At 44.9% G+C, this 23,333-nt stretch overlaps 1 protein-coding gene across 6 annotated transcripts in view; it reads right to left on the bottom strand.

The window, feature by feature from the left end:
* Positions 1-5,097: 5,097 nt before the first annotated feature.
* CAPN7 (calpain 7) overlaps positions 5,098-23,333 on the bottom strand; it is a 371,178-nt gene continuing 352,942 nt past the window's right edge. For all 6 annotated transcript variants that reach the window (XM_085630640.1, XM_085630642.1, XM_085630639.1 and 3 more), the window contains 3 exons: positions 11,915-12,045; positions 9,715-9,807; positions 5,098-8,937 (listed from right to left, as the gene is read on the bottom strand). In XM_085630640.1, the coding sequence (XP_085486766.1) occupies positions 8,793-8,937; positions 9,715-9,807; positions 11,915-12,045 (369 nt within the window). In that variant the 3' untranslated portion in view covers positions 5,098-8,792. The remainder of the gene's footprint in view (positions 8,938-9,714; positions 9,808-11,914; positions 12,046-23,333) is intronic.

Below are 23,333 nucleotides of genomic sequence, written 5' to 3' on the forward strand. Positions count from 1 at the left end.
GCGATGTCCTCGCTGAATTGTGTGCGTGGTCCCGGGGGTCGGTAGATCAGGGTGCCTCTGAGGGTGGTGTTCGGGTCGGTGTGGATCTGGAAATGCAGGTGTTCGGCGGTGGTCAGGGTGTTGTCGGTGCTGGTCGTGAGACAGATGGTGTTCCTGTGGACGATGGAGATGCCTCCTCCCATCTGGTTGGCGGTGCGATCCCTCCGGGTGATCTTGTAGCCCTCTGGGATGGCGATGGCGATGTCGGGAGCTGAAGAGGCGTTCATCCAGGTCTCCGTGAGGAAGGCAACGTCAGGGGCTGTGGCGTCTAGGAGGTTCCAGAGTTCGATGGCGTGTCTGTGGACGGAGCGGGTGTTGAGCAGGATGCACTTGAGGTGGTTGCTGCTGGTGTTCGGCTTGGCGGGTGCTGGTGCGGGGCAGGTCCAGTTGCAGGTGAACTTGCAGGCGAGGCAGCTGAAGGGTCCGTGGGTGCGTCGTGGTGTGGCTTGGTGGCATCCTGGGAGTCGGCCGGTGTTGAGTGCGATGAGGGTGGCGGCGGAGTACATCAGGCGGGTCGGTCGGGGTCTTCGTGGGCCAGGGGTCCTGGCGCTGGTCGCGATCCGGTCGCAGACGGGCTTACCTTTGGCGCGCCTTCGGCGCACAATCGGCGCGCCCGCTGCGCGTGACCGCTGCGCGTTCGCACGGTCGCCATATAAGGCGAAGTGCGCGGAGCAGCTGGGAGGCGGGAGCGGGGAGGGAACAGAAGGAAAAAAGGGGCGGGGTCTGCGGTGGAGGCGGGAAGCGGGGAGCGGGGAGGGCGTCAACAGGCGGGAAAAAAGACAGTTGATACGGCGGAACAGCAACAATGATCACAAAAAACACAAAAAAACAGGTCAACAGGCAATACGGCGGACAAACAATAATAAGCACAGAAGAGCACTAGAACGAGTCTGCACAGTGCCCCGGGGGCACAGGGAGAGGAGCGCTGAGCACGGACCACGCCGCTCGAAGGAGGGGGCGTGGTCACGAGCCGGCAGTCGGGCAGCGAGGCACAAGGAAGGAAGGGGGCACACGCAGCAGCTGGTGGCCGTGCGGCGCGGGGGTGTCCCAAAACTAGGGCACACTCACCTGCGTCGCACGGTCGCCATATAAGGCCAAGTGCGCGGGTGGGCGGAGCAGCTGGGAGGCGGGAGTGGGGAGGGAACAGAAGGAAAAAAGGGGCGGGGTCTGCGGTGGAGGCGGGGAGCGGGGAGGGCGTCAACAGGCGGGAAAAAAGACAGTCGATACGGCGGAACAGCAACAATGATCACAAAAAACACAAAAAAACAGGTCAACAGGCAATACGGCGGACAAACAATAATAAGCACAGAAGAGCACTAGAACGAGTCTGCACAGTGCCCCGGGGGCACAGGGAGAGGAGCGCTGAGCACGGACCACGCCGCTCGAAGGAGGGGGCGTGGTCACGAGCCGGCAGTCGGGCAGCGAGGCACAAGGAAGGAAGGGGGCACACGCAGCAGCTGGTGGCCGTGCGGCGCGGGGGTGTCCCAAAACTAGGGCACCCATGTCAGTGAGGGAACGTGGCTGAATTTGATCTTGTCGCTGGAGGTGAATATGGGGTATAGAGCGGGTCCTGCAGTGTGCGCTGGGCCGTGGACAAGCTGGGCGAGTGCAATGTTATTTAGGCTTTGGAGAAGGTCTGAAGAGTTGAGGTCTGTTGGGTCATCCAGGTGGAAGTTGAGGTGGCCGAAAAGGATGAAGTCCTTAGATGTGATGGGAAGAGGTGTAATGAAGTCTGAGATCAGGTTGCGAAAGCTGGTCCATGGTCCAGGAGGACGGTACGAGAGAGTTCCTCTGATGGTGGTTTTGCCATCTGTTTGCAGTTTGAGATGCATGTGTTCCATGAATGGTGGGTTGGTGACTGTGGAGCATTTGATTTTGTCTTTGTGGATGATGGTGAGACCTCCACCTGGCTTTTTGAGTCAGTTGTGGTGTGCGATCTTGTACTCAGTCAGAATCGCGGTGCAATGTCCAGTGCCGATGCTGGGTTAAGCCAGGTTTCGGCGAGGAAGTGGACATTTGGTGCGTGGGTGTCGATGAGGTCCCAGATCTTGGTGGCTCGCTTGCTGAGCGTGCGCGTTGAGTGTTGCTGTGGTCTATGGTATCTTTTGTGTGGGGGAGGTGATTGAGGGCATGCTGCCGCAGAAGAAACGACAGTGAGTGCAGGTGAAAGGTCCTACTGTGGTATCTGGTGTGGTGGTGTAGCTGCGGGGGGCCTTCGGACCAAAGTTTGGGGCACTGGGCGCAGTCTAGGTGCAGATGAGTGCAGATGGGCTTGTCTTTGGAGCACCTTAGGCGCACCGGCTGCGTGTTCGCTCAGCGGCCCCCATTAGGTGGGTCATGGGAGCGAGGACGAGCAAATGGGTGGTGGGTGGGGCTAGGAATGGAAGGAAGAAGACGTAGGAGAGCAGGTAATGAGCGGGAAATGGATGGGTGGGGCTGTAAGAGGCCTGAATTGTTGAGAAGGTGCAGGGAGCACAAGAAAGGAGCGGATGAAAAGAAAAAGAGCACAAGGTCAAAACACATACAGAGTAAGAATCTGAGTCTGGAAAAGGCACCAGAGGGAAAGTTTGAAAAGAGGCACAAGAGTGAGAGTTCATAAAAAAAAGGCACATGAGTGAACATTTGAAAAGAGACAACGAGTTCACTATACCTCATTTTCTGGTTGAAGAGTAGGAGGTATTTACCACAGAGGGAAAATATTTCAACCTTGGGTAATGAGATTTGCTGCATGTGGTATCACGGGCGGATGACCCCCTATGATTCCAACCACTTTAAGCAGGACCTAAAAAAGCAACGTCCATCAAATTACCCAACACTATGATTTAGAACTCATACATTACAGTAGAAACTACCTTAACGCATGGTTTCAGTTCCAGCTGCTTCAATGCTGAACCTTCCCGAATACTGAAAGGTTTGGCACCAAACTAAATGTGGTAGGGACCAATGTATGCAAACCAATTGCACACTCTTCTTTCCTTCCCTCCACGCTCAAGTTCAACTACAAGATTGTGGTGCCTTAATAGTACCAACGTCTGGCCGTCATGCATGACATCTATGGCCACACTATGAACCCACACACTTCCTACACTATACAACAATGGTTTGCAAGCATAGAACGTCTTATGCCTCCCTGTACTGCTCCACATTCAAACATAACTACACGTGATAAAACATAAGTTTGTACTATCCACCCACATTCTTCCAACCACGCCCAAGTTACAGGGCAGCTTGCTAACTCTCCACTGAACGTTTCCGTTAACTACCAGAGTGCCTAGCACAAAGAACCAAGACTGTATTAGCACAACTAAAATAAAAGTATTGCTCAACCTAAGTTGTTCATGGCCCCTTGTTTATTACAGTACCTCTGTCATGTACACACATGGCTCGCGACTGAGCAGGCACTTCCACACAGCTTATTTTCAAAGTCTAGGTGATTTTAGTTCAGGGCGTCTTGAGCACAGGCAGCCTGTGTGCTTGGCTAAAGTGTGCATAGTTGGTTACTTGTTTGATGGAGTGGCAGTGTGACATGTTTTCCCATTACAGCTCACTTTGCCTTAGCACCAAGATTTGTTGAAATCTGGTGCCCTCTGGTGGCTGTTTATGGTGGAGCTACAAGGCTGCTTCTGAGAATGGACTTAACAGAGCACCTGTCCTGAGTATTCAGGGCTGTGTCGTCGGGCTTCAGCCACATCCTGTCTATACTGCTGGTGGCAACTCAGTCCGCGCCAAGCCATACACCTGCATGGCTACCTCCTAACTCTGCATGAACTTTAATACAGGTCTGTGGTCTCAATGCACAATTTGGTTTTGCTAATTTCAGGACACTGGTTAAATAAAATAAATATGCAAAAGCCAATGAGAGAATAACATGCATAGTATTTTCATTGCATTTATATAATGGTTATAACCCCTGATAAGACGTTTAAGTGCACTGTGGCAATCTAACACTATTCTAAGTGTACGAGTTATTTCAGCATATGCCCAGTACATGCCAACCACAACCAATCAAGCCAGCTCTAATATGTCACTAAAGTTAGACTCGCAGAGTATTTCGTAACAATCAGCAGCTCTCCGGATAAGAGAACACCAGAATCAAAATGTATTGAGGAGCATGTGACCTTGCACTGCAGGAGTGACAGCGAGAGATAACAAACCAGACAACATGTTCAGCAGAACAGATAGCTTGGCTCAGATAGACAGCACTGAAGCAGACACAAAAATATAATCGAATGAGTACAATGGAAGGAAGTGTAGAATGTCGAAAACGAAAAACACAAAGATAGGATGGGTTCTTCCTTAAGAACCCATGCTGTCAAATATATGTTAGGATGTCGGCATAGGGGTAAAACCCAAGACAAGCTTCTAAAAAAAACTAAAATACCCTCTATCTGCGTCAAGATCTTCAGCCATAGGGGGTCATATCCACGTTGCGCTAAGGTGTCAATGGAAAGTCTGGAACATGATGAAACAAAACATATACCATACAAGGTGCCACTGGAAAAGGTGGTCGTGCAATGTATAAAAACTCTGGAACAAACCAACAAAGCATATACCACACAGCACTGAGAGGCCTTTGAAACAGTGGACGTGCCCTATTGAAATATTCTGGAAGCTAAAATATATACTATCCGGTGCCAAGGTGCCATTGGAAACAGTAGATGTACGCTGTCTAAAAACTACTGATCATAACGAAACCAAACTCAACATAAACAAGCTGCATTGTACTTTTAATTACGTCAGAGCAATTGTGTTACTTTTGTGATGCAAAATTACCAAAAATTACACCGGTACACCCGCGTGCGTAATTTAGAATAATTTATGGCAAAAATGCCTCCTGCAAGAGCACAGAGGCTGCTGCTGGTCATGTTCTGCTGCATTTAGCGCTATTTTCTCAGCACAAAAAGCATCCTCGGGTCCATAAGGGTGCATTTTGCAATAAAAACTGCTAGTATTATGTCACAATTCTTAAGTAAAACATGAATTGTAACTAGTATATCACAAGCAACGACTTTGCAAGGTAGGATTTGGGGCAATTACCCAAGAAATGTAGACATAAACTGATGTTTAGAAGCACTTTTTATTTTTGCCCATAACATACATGAATGTACGGTGCAAGTGAGGCAAATATACTTGGGAGGCTTTAGGAGACATTTTAAGATGTCTAAAACAGATGTTCAGCAGTGCTTGAAAATGTTCTCACCATAAAGACAGTATGTCATATGTTAAACACTGCAAGTAAGCCAACAATTTCCAGTGGGCTTTGCGACAATAACCTGTAATAAAAGTCCAGCAATTTTTTTTATTCAGCAGTGTTTATACTCTCACAATATATATGTGAAATATAAAACATGGAGATCTATCATAGCGAGCAAGTTAGACAAGAATGTTTTTTGCCAAAATGATCCTCTTCCCCTGCCCCCTTGGACATTTCATACACTGAGATAAAGCCAAAGAAGTGAGAAGAAGCGGTCCTATTTTAAAAACATAATTTTCTTCAGTACTATTATATTGGCAGAATGGCTTTGTCTTCCCCAATTCCATCACCGGTTGTGACTGCATTTTTTTTTTTAGAACTCTGCGCTTTATAGTTTGGCTTTCTTAGCTACCCAGAATGACGCATTCTCCCGTCCCAGGTGTTGTCTCACTCTCAAGTGGCAGACATGGTTAAACAAACGTTTGAAATAAAAAATGAAATAGGAAAAGGTTTATGGTTGGCTTGGTAATGGGCGGACCAAAGCCTGTAGAGTTCTGCCAAAGAGGTTTCATACCCCACATTACCTACCTTACGTCTTTTTGGAAATATGCTTGACTCAGAAGTCGTGGCCGGTTGCTTGTTCACTTGCCGAAGAGACTCTGAAATCACCAAGGCCATGTGACAAGAAGTGTCTTTTTACCTTCCCTCCAGGGTCAGCTTGGACAAGGAAGACCCCAATCTGCTACAGGCAGGACACCTGAAGAGTTACTACCGGATGCTCCCTACAACTCAGTGTGAGCAAAATTATCATTACACTCTACCCGTTCCTTATGTTTTTTGTAAGATTGGTTAGTCTTTTATATTTTCTACTTGGTCTTTCATTTTCTCACTTATATGCAAAAGTCGCTAGCTGGCCAAAAATTTGAAAATGGAAAAATCGTACCGTTTTCAGAGAAACATTTAAAGTGGACGCGAGGGCCTGGTAACTCATCTGTGTCTTCCCACTGCTACACTCTTCTCAGAATAGGAGCCACTTTTGCAGTTTGATAACCCCCAAATCTAATCTCTCTTGCTTCTGGCTGCAACGTCTATCATCCCACACAAAGTGGTTACTGCCCTTCATCTTGAAGCCCCCTCCTGCCTCTCCTGGACTTTTTATGAGCTCTGTTCACTCAGTGGGTGCCACTGCACACATTCAAGACCTGTAGTTTAAAGGAAGATGTTATTCACATATGAAGCACAAAACCTTCAGGATGGGGTATTCAAGTATTATGAGCAGGTTGAAGTTGGATGAATCTAAAAGTATTTTACTAAGATCGTATGGACTTAAAAGACAGATGAAATACAGAAAACATTTGTTTCAAGTGCTTTGCTTTGGAAAAATCTTAATTTTCACCTATCAAACAGCCCATTATCTGGCGAAGTTCTTCAGGTATAGCAGGCTCAGCCAAAGTGGATATGTCTGAGTTTGAAGACTGGTTCCAATTGCTGCCAAGACTTGGTATCATGTAGGCGGGAAGACAAGGAGTAAGCATTTACAGTAAAAAAGCCATATTCTGGGGCCCTGTACCAATAAGGCCACGGGGAAAAAAATCAAACGGTTCTAGATAATAACCCACCATCTAGGAAAAAAGTAACACAATGTAGAGATGTTAACAGGATGTTCAAATCCTGGGCTTCAAAGTGTGACTTCACCACTGTGAGTATTTCGGTAATGTGGTTGGGAGGCAAGAAACATGGAAACAGGCTCTGTGCCACAATGCAGAATCTATTGAGAGCCCAGCCGGGGAGTAGAACTGAACCAGAAGCCAACAAAGTTGCAGCTTGGCACGTGCAAGCAAAAAGCAAGACAGGCAAATAGTAGCCAATGAAACCACAAGCCTTATGTCAGTCACCTACCAAAATTTCTAGGCTTTGAAGTTCACGGTCTTCTAAATTATGAGATTTGTCAAATTTCTTCTACTTCCTCATTCGTCAACAGCCCAGCCAGACACCATTTTCCACCTCCAGGTATCGTGGCAGCCTTTCAAAGACCATTCCCAGCAGTTTCTAGGTAGATAGGTTCCCAGTTCACAAGTTGTGCGGAGAGGAATTCCCATGTGGGTTGAAATTCCGGCACACATATTTTGTAGGTCATTAAGCGATGGACCTGATTTTACTAGCTGGAAAATCCAGCAGATACGATCCATTCTTCAGCCGCCACCTGACCCTCAGTCAAGGGACAAATGGAGCATTACTTGGTTGTAATGCTCTTCTCCACTCCTGACAACTTTCTACCCTTCACCAACCTTGCCATTGCCCTAGGAGCCCTTGTAAACATATACAACCGGCTAACAGCTGGTGGAAAATATCTGCGTTAAACCCCCTGGAATCGGTAATTCTACCTGGAACTTCTGGGTCCACACAGTTAATACCCATTCCTAGGGGTATAACTTGTACTTCAAGGAATTCTATGCAGCGAGTCCGTCCGGTACTGGAAATTCCGGCAATCCAGAATCTCTGCAAAGAATTCATGACAACTTGTATTCTGGACCCAATTGTCAGCCTTGGAATAGCACGTTCAGATGGCCTCATTAGCACAAGACTTACAGTGCTGACGTCAGTTGTAGGTATACCACTTAAAATATTGCACAGTCTAAATAGGACATAGAGGTACCATATAAATAATAGAATGCAAACAATATTAGAGCTGTAGAATATATTAAGTGAACATGTTGGTGAAACAGAAGATAAACATGGTACCACATGTTGCATCTTTAACTAGAAGCCTTTGAATGTAAAATGGGACTAGACTGTCATATTGCTTTAGGTGTCAGTTTCTCCTTCAGGTCCATATTGAATAAGAGGAAGTGTCCAGAGGGCGACTTATCACTATCCCTTTCCACCAGGTTGCCATACAAGATTTCCTACAGACCTACGGGTGTACATAACATCATATCACAGTAAAACCTACAGAACGCATACAAACACTCCTGTGCAATATCATCGAACCACCCTCACCAACACATTCTGTAAACTTTTGTGAGACTGGGATGTATCCTTCCCTTTAGTCACTAATGCACCAGAACATGCTGCAGTTCACATAACATCCAGAGAGGGTTTGACTCTACACCACAACTCACAAAGTGTAGTTATTCACTCCTGAACAAATGTACTTTGTCTGACTTTCTGTCAGAATTAACAGCATTTCATGTGACATTCCAGGTTTGCGCCTCCTTATGCCCACGAACAAGGTTGGCAAACACTTTTTTACATTCAGAGTTCCCCAAGTCCATACAAGGCACCGCCATTTGGAGGGCCCCCAACCTTCCGAGTTTTCCTTTGGCATCTGTCCTATAGAAACAGATTGTCGATCTAAGGCGATGACGTAGATCCTAACTTTTTCGTCAGCCAACCAGTGTGATTAGACGCTATGGCAAGTGCGATACTTTGATTACTTCATGTAAACTTTATGTGCTCCGTAGCTTCCTTCGTGCAGTCTCTGGAAGCGGTTGTGATTTCTACAAGTCCTAGCCATTGTCCGTGATCCTGAGAATGTTGCATAGTTTCAGCTTCCCTATCATTGAAGTGACGATATCTTGACTGGGGTTGCACTGTTAAAGTCCAAGAAGAACGGACCCTCTTGTTGAGGAAGAAAAGTAGTGGGGATAATATTGTAAACTCCAGCGGGGATGCTCTCCAGCTCCAGATAGCAAAACCCACATCTGCAAAAAAAATGTGAAACCGGAATAAAATTAGAAATCTCTCATAAAAATTATCACTATGATGAAAGTAAGGTGTATAGACCAGAGCTTAGAAATATGAATAACACTACGAAGCAACAAAGCAGGTTTAAGATGGTAACCTAAAATAGACACAGACAAATGAGATTATAAAAATCATTGTATCTTATTTAATGAAATGGTCTAGTTGAACGGCATGGGATACTGAATATCTAGATTAACACAAACAGTCTGTTAGCACGCACCCTCACATCTGCATCAGACCTGAAAATCATTGTATCCATGGTCTCCTCATCACCTTGCAATCACATTCTCAATAATGGGTACAGATTATTCATTTTCTACTCTCTTGTCTTCCTCAAGCCCTAAGGTCTAATTTCTGTCCTTCCATGTGTGACTTCCTCCCACCATCTACTGTACTAAAATAATGTTATTTTACCTAAATGAAAATAAAATACACAAGCACTCCAACTACTGTGCTGTTTCTCAGTATTCTTTTCTGAAACAAAGAAAGTTTGATTAGTACCTAAAACAAGCTACTTACTAACCTCCAATTCCCAACTCTGCACTCAAAGAGAAAGCCTCATCACATGTAGCACACTTCATCACTGCTACCTTCCACGACCAACTATCCTCCATTTCTTCTCTCTTTGACCGATTTGCAATACTCGAAGCAGCAGATTATACTACCCTGTTCACAACACTCGCCCTTCTCAGTAAGCCGTGGAACAGTAAGTTAAAGACAAAGGTTGAATTTACCTGTAATCTCCGCTGCTCTTCTTCTGGAAGCCTGAGGGTCCTGGTTCACCGACAGTAGAGACAGTGACCACCTCAAACCCCACGCTGTACTGCCTATAGCATGAACAAGAGGGAAAGCAAAACAAGAGCACTTCAATGCTTCAAGTCAACAGCTCTGTTATTAAATTATATGGAGCTCATTCACAAACCTTCAGTGAAAACTGAGCAACTTAGACCATGTGCAAGTTATACAGATGCCAAAGCATTATTTTCTCATTTTAGTAAACTCACATACATTTCCTTGAGTCACATGACTATATTCTCACTGGAGTAAACTGACCATGTAAATGTGTGTCATGCACAGAAAGAAAGAGCATTTTGCCCACAAGACCTTTCTGTAAGTACTGAGCACTGAAAACCAATTGTCTTGTCTCCGTAAAAATCCTGACTTACATCAGTACTTTAAGACCTCACAAACAAGAAAGAATCTGTTTTTATATTCTGAAATGCATCTAACATACTTTGAAATGTATTCCTGTGTGGGGGCATCTATACCAAAATAGGCACATCCTGTGCTTGCCCACTCTTCCACACAGTGCATGGACGTCTCATAATATAAGACTGTTTAAGTTGCACAGTCATGGCTCACATTAGGCACAATCAGCTTACTTATTGTTATAAGGAGAGCATACACCTGAAGTGTCTTTTTGGTGCTTAACTAAAAGTGTGAAGACTGGAAGACCAGTAACACTTGGACCCAAATATTTCTCAAAAAGCCATGTTTTGAGTTTGTTCTTTAAGTCCAACAAATGAGTCTTGCATCTAAAAAGACACAAGAATGTTCCACCGCCTGGGCCGTAGCACTGAGAGGCACAATCGACACTTGTGTCCCTAGGGAATTTGGTAATTCAATGTAGCAGAATTAGGCGAAAGAAGCGACCTGGGAAATCATCCTGGAATCATATTTTTCAAGATATGTGGAGATGAGACTTATGAAAAAAGGTAATGCCTTTGATCACCATTCTGGCATTGATGGGCATCAAGTGCAGCTTCATCAAAAGTGTGAATCTTGAGGGATTTTTCAACAGTCTCACAGAGGCATTTTAAATAACCAGAATATGTGATAGGCCCCGTCTGGAAAGACCTAAATATAGCACAATCCTGTACGCCCAAAGAACATTAATGCAGTGGTGGAAGACAACTGGCCATGAATAGTCAAACAAAGAAGGATTGTGCAGAGCACTATAATTTGGTAGAAACAGGCAGAAGAAAGAAACCAGTGCTATCAATGTGAGCTCTTAATTCAATGTGATCCATTCACTCCATTATCAACTGAGATGAAAAGTTTGAGTTCCTTAGACCAGAAATCTTCACATCAAATTTGGCCTTTATCCGCTAAATGCAATATTGCAGTCTTTCCACAGTTCATCTGCAGCCATCTACCGGTCATCCAGCTGCCCACTTGCCTGCAACTATGAACCCTGTAGCCAAACAAACGATATTCAGGGTATCATCGGCATACCCAGACATAAACATGCCAAGGGACTGGAGTATAGCCGATGGCTGGATACTGATATTGAACAGGCTGAGAGACAGCACAAATCCGTGACTGACACCTCAAGTTAATCTCTTTCTCGTGGAGTGGTACGGAGAAAGGTATTTCCTGGGTTCTGTTGGTGGAAATGGAGTCAAACCAAATATAAACCTCATCTCTTCTTACTAAGGCAGTTGCTGTGCTTCTATGAAGCTTGAAACCTGCAGAAAATTGCAAAGAATATTATTGGGTTCGGGGTTGGACCTTAAGTGGAAAAACAGCAGCTATTCCAACATTTTAGTTGAGGCTGGTATGAGCTTGATTGGGCTACAGTGAGGATAGCATGGTCTGCACTTTATATTTTCTGCTCGGTTTCAGAGAAGTCTAATTTAATGGTTCATTTACTATGTCAGTCCTCAGTGTACTATTTAGAAATAAAGTTAGCTGAAGAACTACTGTATGACTAATTTTTGCTTACCATGAATCAATCGTGCTATGATGGACCAATGATACACAAAGATGATGTACAAATGTTCTTGAGAAGAGCACTAAAATATTGAAAGTTACATAGGAGGCATCTCTGTACTAGGCCCCAAAACACAGTAGAAACAAGCAGCTGGCAAGCTACAAAACTGCAGAGGGAGCCAGACAATAAAGTTAGGCACCATTTAGGAAGTAGACACTTACCTGGGCCCTCTTAGTTCAACCAGCAATGGGCCAGATCTCTCCACCTGGAACTGGAAGATGGGGTTGTTTTTGTAGGAATCTCTGAAATTACCACAGCCACCAGCACTTGCACCTTTCCACTGCCCATTTACCTTTAAAAGAATAATAGAAAAGTTATGTATATTCTCAATTTTAAAAAGAACATAAGTGTATTAAAAAATTACATAATACTATATGCATATTATGCAATCTGATCTACTTTCCCAAGCACAAACTGTCGTGATGACACTATTGAACTAGTAATATTCTTGACTGAATAAATTGTTTGTCTTGATAAATTCGAATCATCAACAACACAAAGGTCATGAAACTGCATAAAATAGTATTATGCGATAAAAACGTGCAATAACAGACATTAAACAATTGCTGACAAAGTGACTATATTTGTAAAACCCTCGACCTATGCATGACTAGGATAATTCCTTTTTGGAACAGGACTTGTATATATGTAAAAGCAACTTATGAGACAAAATTAATCTTCCAAATCCTAGACTGGCTGATGTAGAACAGGCTTAGCGCACACTTTTCCCCCCTTCATAGTTTTATATGCAACTGCAAAATATTTTTTTTAACTAAAAAAAGAAATATTTCCACCCTCCCAATCACAGCTATAAGAGCTGCTTCATTTCTAATGTAATTGGCACACTTGATGTGCAGTCAGGGGCGGCTCCTCTGCTAAGGTGGAGGAACGTCGCCCCACTGCTTTCAAAGCAGTGAAAAAGTAAAAAGATTACAACTTTGTTATTATCATTTTATATTTGGTAGCTGCTGGGATGGTATAGGACGGGGCAGGGCTAGGGTCCCAGGGGAAGGAGTGGTAGGCCGTCTTGGGCCGACTAAACAGTCATGCACGCTTTGCATCTTCCCCACCAGGCTGAATTATACGGTCTGGTGAGGAACATGGCCAAGCTCCCATTCCCCGTCTGAGTGCCGTACCACAGAACTCAGACCAAACAAAGCTGCTTTGCAGAGTTGTGATTGGCTTAGGGGAGTGAGCCACTGTGTGCTCTCAGTTCCTGCTTTTGTTCTGGGACGTCGGCAGGGAAGCGGAGGAGAGATGTGGCTGGCCAAAGAGATACGTGAGTTTTTTTTGTTTTTTCATCCCCCTCCCCAATCTCGCCACCCCCGTTCTCCGTCAGCCGCTACAATGCGCAGTCCAAACAATCCTAAACTTCCTTGGATCAGCTGCACTGCTCTTGAGTCTCTGTGGGCATTGTATTATTTTATTCCTTATGACTGCCATTGCCTGCAGCCTTTATCATGGATTTGAACAGTTGGTTTTTCCAACGTACTAGGTGCCACCTTGAGAAATCTGACTAATATACAAATACGTTGTGCGTCCTCACCCATGACGTTAGTAACATTCGTAAAGAGTTGCATGTAAAGGATATCAAAAACGCTCCAAAAACGCTCGTTAACAATCAAATGTTTTTGAGGCCTTCCAAATGTGCATCCTGTCAATTTTCCCATAGTTACTTACACATCGAGAAGAATGAGTATATTGCTAGACAGTGGAATCAACAATATATATAATGTTATTCATAAGATTTGTATTGCACCCACACTTTAGCATGTCAGAGAGCTAAAAGTAAGAGTTGGTCAAAAGTCACTAAGACTTTTTGCTATTAGGAATTGACGAACGTTCAATGGATGGCACAGAATTCCAGAGGGAAAGTGCAGCAGATGCTTTTCAGTGCTTTTCTGAACTTCATATTGTTGAAATCTTCAGAAGAAAGTTGGGTTGGAGTTCCAGAGTGCTGGTTGGTATGCAGCTATCTTACACTATACCATTTGTACCTCCTCTTACAGAGAGAGTAGGTTTGATGATGCTGGCCTTAGAGAGACATCTTATCACTAGTGTATTAAGGACACACTATGGAGGTAGTATACTGCAATGCCATAGCAGGCTCAGTCAGACAGGAACACGTTTTTAAATAGGAAAATTACTGCTTGTAAGAACAGTTTTCCAGTGAAATAGTCAGCCCATATTCATAAGGATTAAATATTTTCCGAATGATATGCCAGAGGTCAAACATTTGAAAACATAGTTTTAATACATTTGTGTTTTTGTGAGTCTCAAATGGAGCTTCTCAATGTGATGGGCTGCACAACACATCTCCCAATACCAACTGCATAGGGCCCACAGCTCTAATCCTGGAGACTTGTTTCAATTGTAAACTATTCAATTTTCTTACTGACACAGGCCTTAACAGTAAATCTCGAAATATGGGCTTAATCCAGAGAACACTCATTGCAGGTGTAGAGAAGTGTTAAATGCTCCAATCAGGAATGGTGAAAGAAACCTAAACCAGCCACTAAAGGTACGACAAGGGTGGGATGATGGACTCCTTTTCTCATTGCCATACTCTCTGGAGTATGAGAGGCACCAGTGACGTTACAGGACAAAGAACCACAACAACATCTCAGAGCTGGGTTGCCTTTATCCCTGCAATACACTGAACTTGTGAGAGCATTTGAATATATGATGGATGCTGGGCAACACCAGCCTCACTAGAACTCTGCTCTTTGGGATCGGTCTCACAACCACAACAAACCTGATCTCACCAGAGAAAATCTAACAATCCCCAGAGCGTAGTGCATGCCCTAGTGGTTGCTGGCGGACAAGAATACTCTGAAGCACTGCAGGGTCAATGCCTCGATACCCACTGAGTCTTAGATGCAATGGAGTAATGTGTCAAGGTACACTGGGTCGAATGACATGAACATCTGGTTCAGGAGATGTGTGCATTTGTAGTCCTGATCTCTGAATGACAACAGCTCTCTTCAGATGGTTATTACCGCTCAATTTCAGATGCACCTTCTCTCATGTTCTATTAAGGTTAAACGCTATAGAACCCACAAATTTTAGCTTCATCCCTACCATAGCTCCGTGAGCTTTAGCCCAAGAAAGTCCTTGTGATTGAGACGATGAGGGTGTTGGGTGGGGAATTACAGGATGGTGTACTGAGAAACCTTGCTTTAACAGATTAGGATCTATATTTCCGAGACAACCCAGGTCTCAAGGTGGTAGAAAACTTGAAAACATAACTTCAGCCATACTAAAGAGAAATCTTGCTCCATGCTTGAAGGGGCCTGGCAGTGGTACATCCCCATGGGAAGTCTCTCCAGGTGCATCTTTTTTTTCTTTTTTCTTTTATCCAAAGACCTTTCGCTCTCATTTTAAGTTGTCTATAGCTATAATTCTCCAGGTGTGGTATCTTGCATAGATTCATTAAATTTAAATACTTCCAGTTGTCAAGCTGGGAGTCTGACAGTATATTTACAACAGCAGTAAGATCAAATTCCCATAGAAATACACAAAGAATTTGCTTTAGTATCCCCTTCACTTCATTATAAATGACCTAAAGTTCAACCAATGAGGAGAATGCACACCGATATCCATTCCTGTAGAGGTTACTATACTGCAGATTTTCAAAAGCATGTGTAAAAGAAAGACTAATTAATAATGAAAGCCTCTGAGTAGGGAGGCGGGACAGACACTTGTGAACCTATGTAGAATATCAATGCTGGAGAACAGCTGTTACAGGTAAGTAACTTTTTAGTCTCCTGCATCGACTCTTTCATAGATTCACATACTTGAATCAGAAAAGCGAGAAGTGCACAAATCATCGTATGGCAGGTATAACATTGACTCTGTTAGACAAATGAGAGTAGCAAGAAGAGGTTTACCATAGCAAAACAGATTCTGAAGAACTCCTTGTCCAAGAGCCGCATCTATAGATGCTTCCATATTCAGGCAATAGTACTTCACAAATATGTGTTGGCTTTTCCATGTTGCCACTCTGCATTTATCAGATAGTGGAATGTCAGCGTATGATGCACTCATTGTGAAATGAGCAGATAGAAGTTTTCAAAGGACAACCAGATTCGAAATGACCAACTAACGGCAGAGACTATCCATCTTGTTATACCATTTGGCAATAGGGTGATCTTTTTGTGGAAGGCTAACAGCTACAGATAAGTGGCCATAACAGATAGCTTTTTAGGTGATAATGGGAACTTGTTTGATAGCAACAAAGAGTGAATTCACCCCAGATCTCTTATAGGGTCTTTGAGGAGGCAAAATCCATGACGTGAGGACTGGGATCAGGAAGACAGATGAGGAGGAAATGGTTTGTATAAGTATTTCCATAAACATTTGACTTTACTGCTCTTGTACATTTACATTGGACTCCCAACTCTATGATGGGGAATGATTCAAGCAAGTGACTCTGTGAAAGATCCACTGCTCAAGAATGGTGCTAGCTTAAAGTAGGGAGCTTGGACTAAACCAATAATGAAGGCATTTCACAGCCCCTACCAGTTTTGATTTAAAAACCCTGTGTTTCACTGTGAAGAAGAAACCTTGTCCTTGGAAGACTACAAGGGTTTGCCGAATGCTAGGTTACAGAAAATATGCAGCTGCTCAATAGTGGTGCTTAAAACCCCATCCGCTGTGCTCATTCCCCCATCTCTCGGCTGGAACAAAAAGGTTAAAAACATGATTTACAAAGTCCAGTGTATGTGTATTTGCCCTCTCCGGAGAATGGCCATACAATCTGGCTATACTCAGGTTAAGACCACTTGAGATTCAGTGATCTTTGCTTCATAATGTACAAATGCTAGGTGGATGTGGGTATCTACTTCCTATATGCTCCCAACTTTCAGCCTGAGAAACTTCAAACTCATAGGTTGACCTACCCTTAAACAGAGATCATTGGTGAAAGAATACATTGAAGAAAGGGGTGCAGTGTTAGGTCCAAACCAGACACGCCCACTCTTATCAGGATTAACCTAAAAGTAATATGATAATGTCACATTTTGCATTTTCAAAAGTCCCCTGAAGCTCTTGATATTCCAATTAACCAAGTATGTCAACAATGACAGAGAGACAGGTTTCAAGTCAAGATAGGATTAGCCAAAATCTGATCCATTACTGAGCTCCTTTTCTTCCTGTTCATCAGATTTTTATCAGGAGGGAGAACAATGGTCTAGTCTGGGGACATGCCAAAGAGTTCAAGTCAAGAAGGACAAAAAAGGAGAGGTAGGGAGGCTTGTTCATTTTTCTTGCCCTGAATTGTGCCCCGTGGGCATGGCAGACACTGGAGGTTGAAAATTGCAATTCTAACTCCAGTCAGATTATTTGGGGAAAGATCCACCTCCCCCAAATATTCCAGGAGGTTTTTTTTTGTATTCCAACTCCAGCCCTGGAATAGTTTGGGAAAAGTTATACATTCCCCAAGTATTTTTAGGAATGGCTGAAAAGTAGCAATTTTGAATGGCAGAAAGTGCTGCCCTGAGGGCGCAGCTCAGGGCAAAAACCTAAGAATACCTGTAAGGAACTGGGCGACTTTCTTGGATAATGATGCTTCAAAGGAGATTTTTTTTATCCTTTAGTATTAGAACAATAACAGTTGTAAGTATACATTGGCCCTCTTTTTAAAAGCACTTATGTTGACTGCTGCCATACTGCAATACTGACAGATCTCAAGTAGGGTTAGACTTTGTAACTCAGTTGAAGCACTCCATATGTATGAAGGTGTATAAATAAGGAAAAGGTTACTTACACTGTATGAAATGGACTGTAGCCTGTAGTTCTATAGATTCACATGCTCTGTACACTCCTACTGTTCATTGGTGGATGCAGACATTGCAAGTTGTTTTTCTTTGAAGAGGTTTTTGGTTTCTAGGTCTTGTTCAAGAAAACTCAAGACCTTTTAAAATAAAGTTCAAAGTACAGATTGCCCAACTTTAGCTTCTTGGCACGTACGAATGTCCACACACTAATGTTTAGTGAGTGAAAGTGTGAGGTGTGCTAACTATACAACAGTCTTGTATACATCTGCTACCTAAGAAGGCCATTGCAGCTTACTATTTTCCAGTAGGAAATGCCTGATCCACTGAACAGTGAGTTAGTTTTACCTTAGTATACCATACGTGGATGCATTTAACTATTGATTTTGCATGACCCGTCTTTGAAAAAGGGATTTTCCATGTGCAGCTTAGTAAATGCAACAAGATTTATCTTAAACGACTTTAATCTCATCAATGTAATACACTAGTGCTCTTTTGACATCTAATCTGTGCAAAACTCTTTCGGCCACAGCATCAGTGTGTGGAAAGAAGATTAGCAACTCAATAGTCTAAATAACATGAAAATGGAAAACCATTTTTGGCCGGAAACCAGGATTTGCCCACAGGACAACTCTAGTGCCGTGACCCTGGATGAAAGGCGCATCTACTGTTCCCGCCTGCAACTCGCTCACCCTTTGCAAGGAAGAGACGGCTACCAGGAAAGTTGTTTTTAGATACTGCATTTCAGAAGAGTGCAGTGGCTAAAACGGGAGCCCCATTAATCTAGTGAGGACGACTTTGAGGTCCCATGTAGAGACAGTGGTGTCCTTGGAGGAATTACTCTTAAGATCTTTCATGAAAGATGTATATTCTTTGTTTTGTATGTAGCAGCTACTGCTGCTTAATGCAATCTAATAGATGTGTATGGCAAACCCGCCTTCTATTTGTTTATGCAGTAATGAAAAAAGTGCTTCCACTCTGCTGCATAACATGAATTTGTGGTAATCTTGCAGGCCTTACACATCATTAACATATAATCCTTTGTATAGTTAAGTTACCTAAACTCTAGCACCTGACGTGCCAAAGGTTAATTTTCTTGACATTTGGATCAGTTGACCCTGATGTTAGGATAGAAGATCTGTTCTGATGGCCAGCTTCTTATATGGGTGGACAGACATATCCAGAAGCACTGAGTGTCATAGCTGCCTCGCCCACGTCAGTGTGACAAGAATGAGCATCGAGGGCATGTACCTAAGATTTCCCACTACATAAACGATCAGAGGTAGTGGAGGAAAAGCATAAACAAATCTCCCTGACTATTTCATCCTTAGTGCATTGCCTATGCACTGGGGGTGTGGGTACCTGGAGGCTGAAGTATAAGCATTTGGTGTTTTCTGTGGTGGTGAACAGATTGATCGTGGGTGCATCATCCCCTCCAGGTCCTTTGGGGATCATCTCTCACTCCTCTACTTGTTAAGCATCCGACTCAGCAGGTCTGCAAAGTCGTTGTTCGCCACCCCCAGTAGATGCTCCGCTAGGAGCTGATCTGATGATGAATGGGTCCAGTGCCAAATAGATAGGGTTAATACTGACAGCTGGGGCTTGTTTCTGGTAATACATGGCAGGCATATTGACTGTCCTCATCCAGACTTTTTACAATCAAATGAGCATGTAAAATGCTCTCAGTGTCAACTGGACCCCTGTCATCTTTAGAAGGTTGGTGTGAACCTTTTATTGGTCTTGTGTCCAGTTACCTTGAACAGTCATGTTATTCAGATGTACCTCCCACCCCGTAAGTGAGGCATCTATGGCAATGGTCACCTGTGGTTTAGGGTCCAAAACTGGTCTGCCATGCAACACGTTCTTGTTCTGTTGAACTGAGGGCTCTATAGCTCTAGATATTTTCACTGACCTGTTGCTTGTGATCATTACCTTGATGGACACTTCTGTAGTGGGTAAATGCAAAACTAAGGCTATGAAGGAGGCCATCATCTCCAACAGCTTCATATCAGTTCTTAAATAGAGGACGATGTCAGAAAAAGAATGAATAGCCTTTGAGATGCCATTGCCTTCTCTAGATTTGGATAGGCTTTGCCTGTCACATAGTATAAGAGGTGCTCCATATAAGGGCTGAATTGGCTGAGCGCCGAGATGGGACTTTTTGGCATGGACCTTAAACCCTAGCCACTTGCCACAAACTTGAGGTATTGATGATATGCTAGATGAATAGGGATGTGAAAGTAGGCATACTTGTGGTCGAGGATCGCCATCTGATTTCCTGCACAGAGCAGTGGAATGACATCCTCCATGGTCGTCATCTTGAAATGCACCAATAGAATGTAATGGTTCCAGGGAGAAAGGTAGGCCGGAAGATACCGTCCTTCTTTGGAATGAGGAAGTACAGAGAGAACATTGCTTGAATTCTCTTTTGTGGAGGTACCATTGCAGAGAAGCACTTGCACATGCTCTTGTAGCAGGGTTTGATATTACCGACTGATTACAACAGTGAGGTGTGGAACTCCAAGCTGTATCCTTGCTTAACAGACAGGACCCTCTTGTCGGAGGTTATTTCTAGTGTAGAAAGAATAACCTGATTTCCCCCCCCCCCCCCCCCCCCCCCGACAGGTGTTTTTGTGATCAGGGGGAATGCTTGGCAAGTCACTGCTTCGAGTTTGAGGCACCCTTTTCCAGAATCACCTTGATCTTTTCTTTGACTGTTGTCTCCTAAGCCACCTTGGGTTAAGGACTTTTGGGCATATACTTCCTGAAAGGTCGGATGCATTTGGAACCCCAAAGACTGCAGTACTGCTGCCGCTTTTACACTTGCTATCCCCTTATGGCGCTGCAACCAAGCTTTGACATGAGGGCCAAAAAAATGCTTACCATTCAAAGGGACAGTGAAACACACAGTAAATGTTTGCATTAAAGATGATCTAGCCCTTTATGGACTAGTTATTTACCAGTTTCCAGAAGATGCCTGATTATATGCTCCATCTCCTCCTCTTGATACTTACTGAATTCTAAAAGGAAACCCATTGAATTTAAGATGCACCACTGGCTGCTGCCCCCTACAGCAACACATTTTCATGCTGTGTCAATTTTTCTGCTCTTCTAACCTGGAGACGGTGCATCCCCAGTTCCTTGGCCAAATGCCCTTTTCACTGCTGAGTGGATGGCCAAGGATTCGGGTGAGACATGACCCCTTATGTAGAGAGGGTCATCGTTTATATATTTTCTCCACCACAAAAGTAACCACCCTGAGTTTAACTGGCTCCTTAAATATTCTATGCCATCCATCTGGTCATGCTTCTCAGTATTAGCAAGAACTGTACAGGCATTTCTATTTTTGACATTATTTCCACCTCAACATGGAGTTTGACTTCACAATGATCTGCCACACTTTATTGACGGCTGATTAGCCAGAAACTGGTCCCAGGATGCTTGTTTCCGACCCAGGGAAGACATGTCTGAACTGGGGTGGCGGAGTGAGCTAAAGAATGATGATGGATTAAACCCAGATCTGTGACTGGGGGCGAGTGTCTGAAAAGTTTCAGCGCTCCGTCCATCATCTCCTTGTGTTTACACTTTATTGACAGCATGACAATCTGCTGTGACATCCAAGTTTGTGTCAAGGGTTGTTATGTTATTAGAAAATTCTTATAAAACGCACGTACACCGGTTAGTTTCATGGCGCTAAGTGTAGGACTAGCCGGACGAAGATGGAGTTTAATCATACGCTTGTGTGAATAACCATGTCTTGAGGGATTTTCTGAAGCTCAGTAGACTTGTGCATGATCTAGTTTCCAAAGGAAAAGAATTTCAAAGTCGGCGTGCCAGAGTTGCGAATCTACAGCCACCTTGTTGCTTCAGCTTGAAGGCGAGGGTAGCCAGAAGATGGAGGTGAGCCTAGTGTAGGTTACGCGTAGGAGAGTGTCTCTGGATGAGGGTATCAATAAATTTAGGGCACTGACCATGTAGTGATTTAAAAACCAGGCATCCTACTTTAAAGGCGCAGCGCTGGGGGATAGGAAGCCAGTGCAATTTCCTCAGAAGTGGGGTAACATATTGCCACCTGGGTTGCTGGTGGATCAGCTTGGCTGCTTGATTCTGCACCAGCTGTAGGCGTTTGGTTAAGAACAGTGGCACATCAAAATAGACTGAGTCGTGGGAGGAGCCTAGCGCGCAACCAAGATGGACGCGTAGGCACAGGGCTCCCTGGACCCTCGCGGCCTCCCACGTCTATCCTGGCTATAATCCTGTTATTCTGAAGGAATATTACTGGTGAACCAAAGCGGAGGTGACTCCCGTTTTCGGGACTTAAATCGGACTTTGGGAACTCGACTTATCCTGTACTCCAGAAAGAGGCCTGCTCCGTGGCGCCACCCCGGACTTGGGTTGGCACTGTCCCCGAGCTCCAATCGAACAACAACGGCACTAGGGTCTAGGGCGGGCGTCCCCCCCGGTTTCACTTTCGTTTTTGACTTTCCTCTAAGAGTCTGGTGGCGGGCGCTCGCAGTCGCTCGGCGTTGGGACCGAGCTGCAGCGGTCGAGTGGCGTTGACAAGGGGGCTGTCCATCAGTCAGGTGTGCCTAACAGGTATACTGGATCTGCTCTCCCTGCTGAGTGATGACGACCCGGCTGGACGGCGACAAGCACAAGTCTAGAGCTCCCCCGAGGGGTAGCTACGTGCAAGCGAACAACATGGACCGCTATGCCCAGCAGAAGGGATCTCCCGGATCGAGTGGACTTTCAGATGCAGCCAAGGAGGGCCCGTCACCCTCGACGGAATTGACACTACAAGACGTTATGGGTGCCATCGACGCCATGAAGGCCTCGGTCGGCCAGCAATTCGACTCGCTGGCCCACAAGCTGGACACCGTGTTGATCGATATCAACTTACTTAAGGCTGATCTGTCGAAAACTAGTGAGAAGGTCAAATCACTCGATCTCACGTCATCTGGCCTCAAGACGGATGTCTCGGAACTGCAGACGGAGATCCGTAGTTTGCCGGCCCTCAGCGACCTCTCTGCCAAGAGACTGGAGGATTTTGAAAGCAGGGCCCAGGGGAATAACGTACGCATCATCGGTGTGCCGGAGCAGTCGGAGGATGGGCCGGTCGATCTCTTTGTGGAAGATCTGATCCTGACCAAACTAGCGCCGAAAGGCCTCAGCAAATTCTTTACGGTGGAGCCGGCGCACAGAGTTCCGGGGGGCCGGCCGAGGCCTGGGGCCCCGCCGCGACCTATCATTGCCAGGATATTCAACTTCAGGGACCGTGACGCAATCCTGCAGGCCTCCCGTGTGCATGGCCCGACGAAATATGACAATGCGGATATCAGTTTCTATCCTGACTTTACACAATCGGTGCAAAAACAGCGAATGGGCTTTATGACTGTCAAGCGGCGGCTGAGGGACATGGGCTTGAAGTACTCTATGCTTTTCCCGGCCAAGTTACGCATTGAATTGGAAGAACAGACTCATTTTTTCGACCGGCCCGAGGCGGTTGAGGACTGGCTTGACACCTTGCACCGTCGGCACGGCGGGGAGGAACGAGCCGCGGATGTGGGTGGTGGATCAGCGGACCAAGGGTGAACGAATGACTTGTGGTTCCTTGACAATTTTGTGTTCACCCCCGACTTGGGTTTGATGTACTGGTTTTTCTTTTCTAGGACTGCATTACCCTTCCTTCATCATTGGGAGGCCGCGGGGTATCTGGTGAGACTCTTCCTCCTCGGGGTTTTTTTTTCTTTCTTTCCGTAGAGTAGGTTTATGGTGGGGCGACAGGCACACTGCGAGTTGGGGTGGC

The sequence above is a fragment of the Triturus cristatus genome, chromosome 10, assembly GCF_964204655.1.
Source record: "Triturus cristatus chromosome 10, aTriCri1.1, whole genome shotgun sequence".
NCBI classification, from domain to species: domain Eukaryota; kingdom Metazoa; phylum Chordata; class Amphibia; order Caudata; family Salamandridae; genus Triturus; species Triturus cristatus.